Raw genomic sequence first — 215 nt, forward strand, 5'->3', positions numbered from 1 at the left:
TCGCGCGGGGCGCAGCGGCGGTCACGAGGCCGGTCACGCTGCCCGCCGTCACGTGACCCGCGCCGCTCGCTGGACACTCGCAGCCTCCTTACGAAAACTCCGTGAAAGCGGAGTTTTGGGTTTGTTTTTTTTTTTTTCCCCCACAAAAAATCCCCTCATTTGCCTGAAACTACAGACCCGGCCAGCAAGGGAGCTCGTTCCTTCTTTCTGCCCCC

General features: G+C 60.0%; 1 protein-coding gene across 1 annotated transcript in view; it reads left to right on the forward strand.

The window, feature by feature from the left end:
* Positions 1-4: 4 nt before the first annotated feature.
* The window catches only part of CTSZ (cathepsin Z), a gene marked incomplete at its 5' end in the record, with an annotated part of 5,085 nt that continues 4,874 nt past the window's right edge, over positions 5-215 (forward strand). Inside the window, one exon of the mRNA XM_010569775.1 lies at positions 5-215. This exon is cut by the window's right edge and continues 177 nt beyond it. Coding sequence (XP_010568077.1) covers positions 5-215 — 211 coding nt within the window.

Source organism: Haliaeetus leucocephalus, unplaced genomic scaffold, assembly GCF_000737465.1.
Source record: "Haliaeetus leucocephalus isolate CR32 unplaced genomic scaffold, Haliaeetus_leucocephalus-4.0 Scaffold273, whole genome shotgun sequence".
Classification (NCBI taxonomy): Eukaryota; Metazoa; Chordata; class Aves; order Accipitriformes; family Accipitridae; genus Haliaeetus; species Haliaeetus leucocephalus.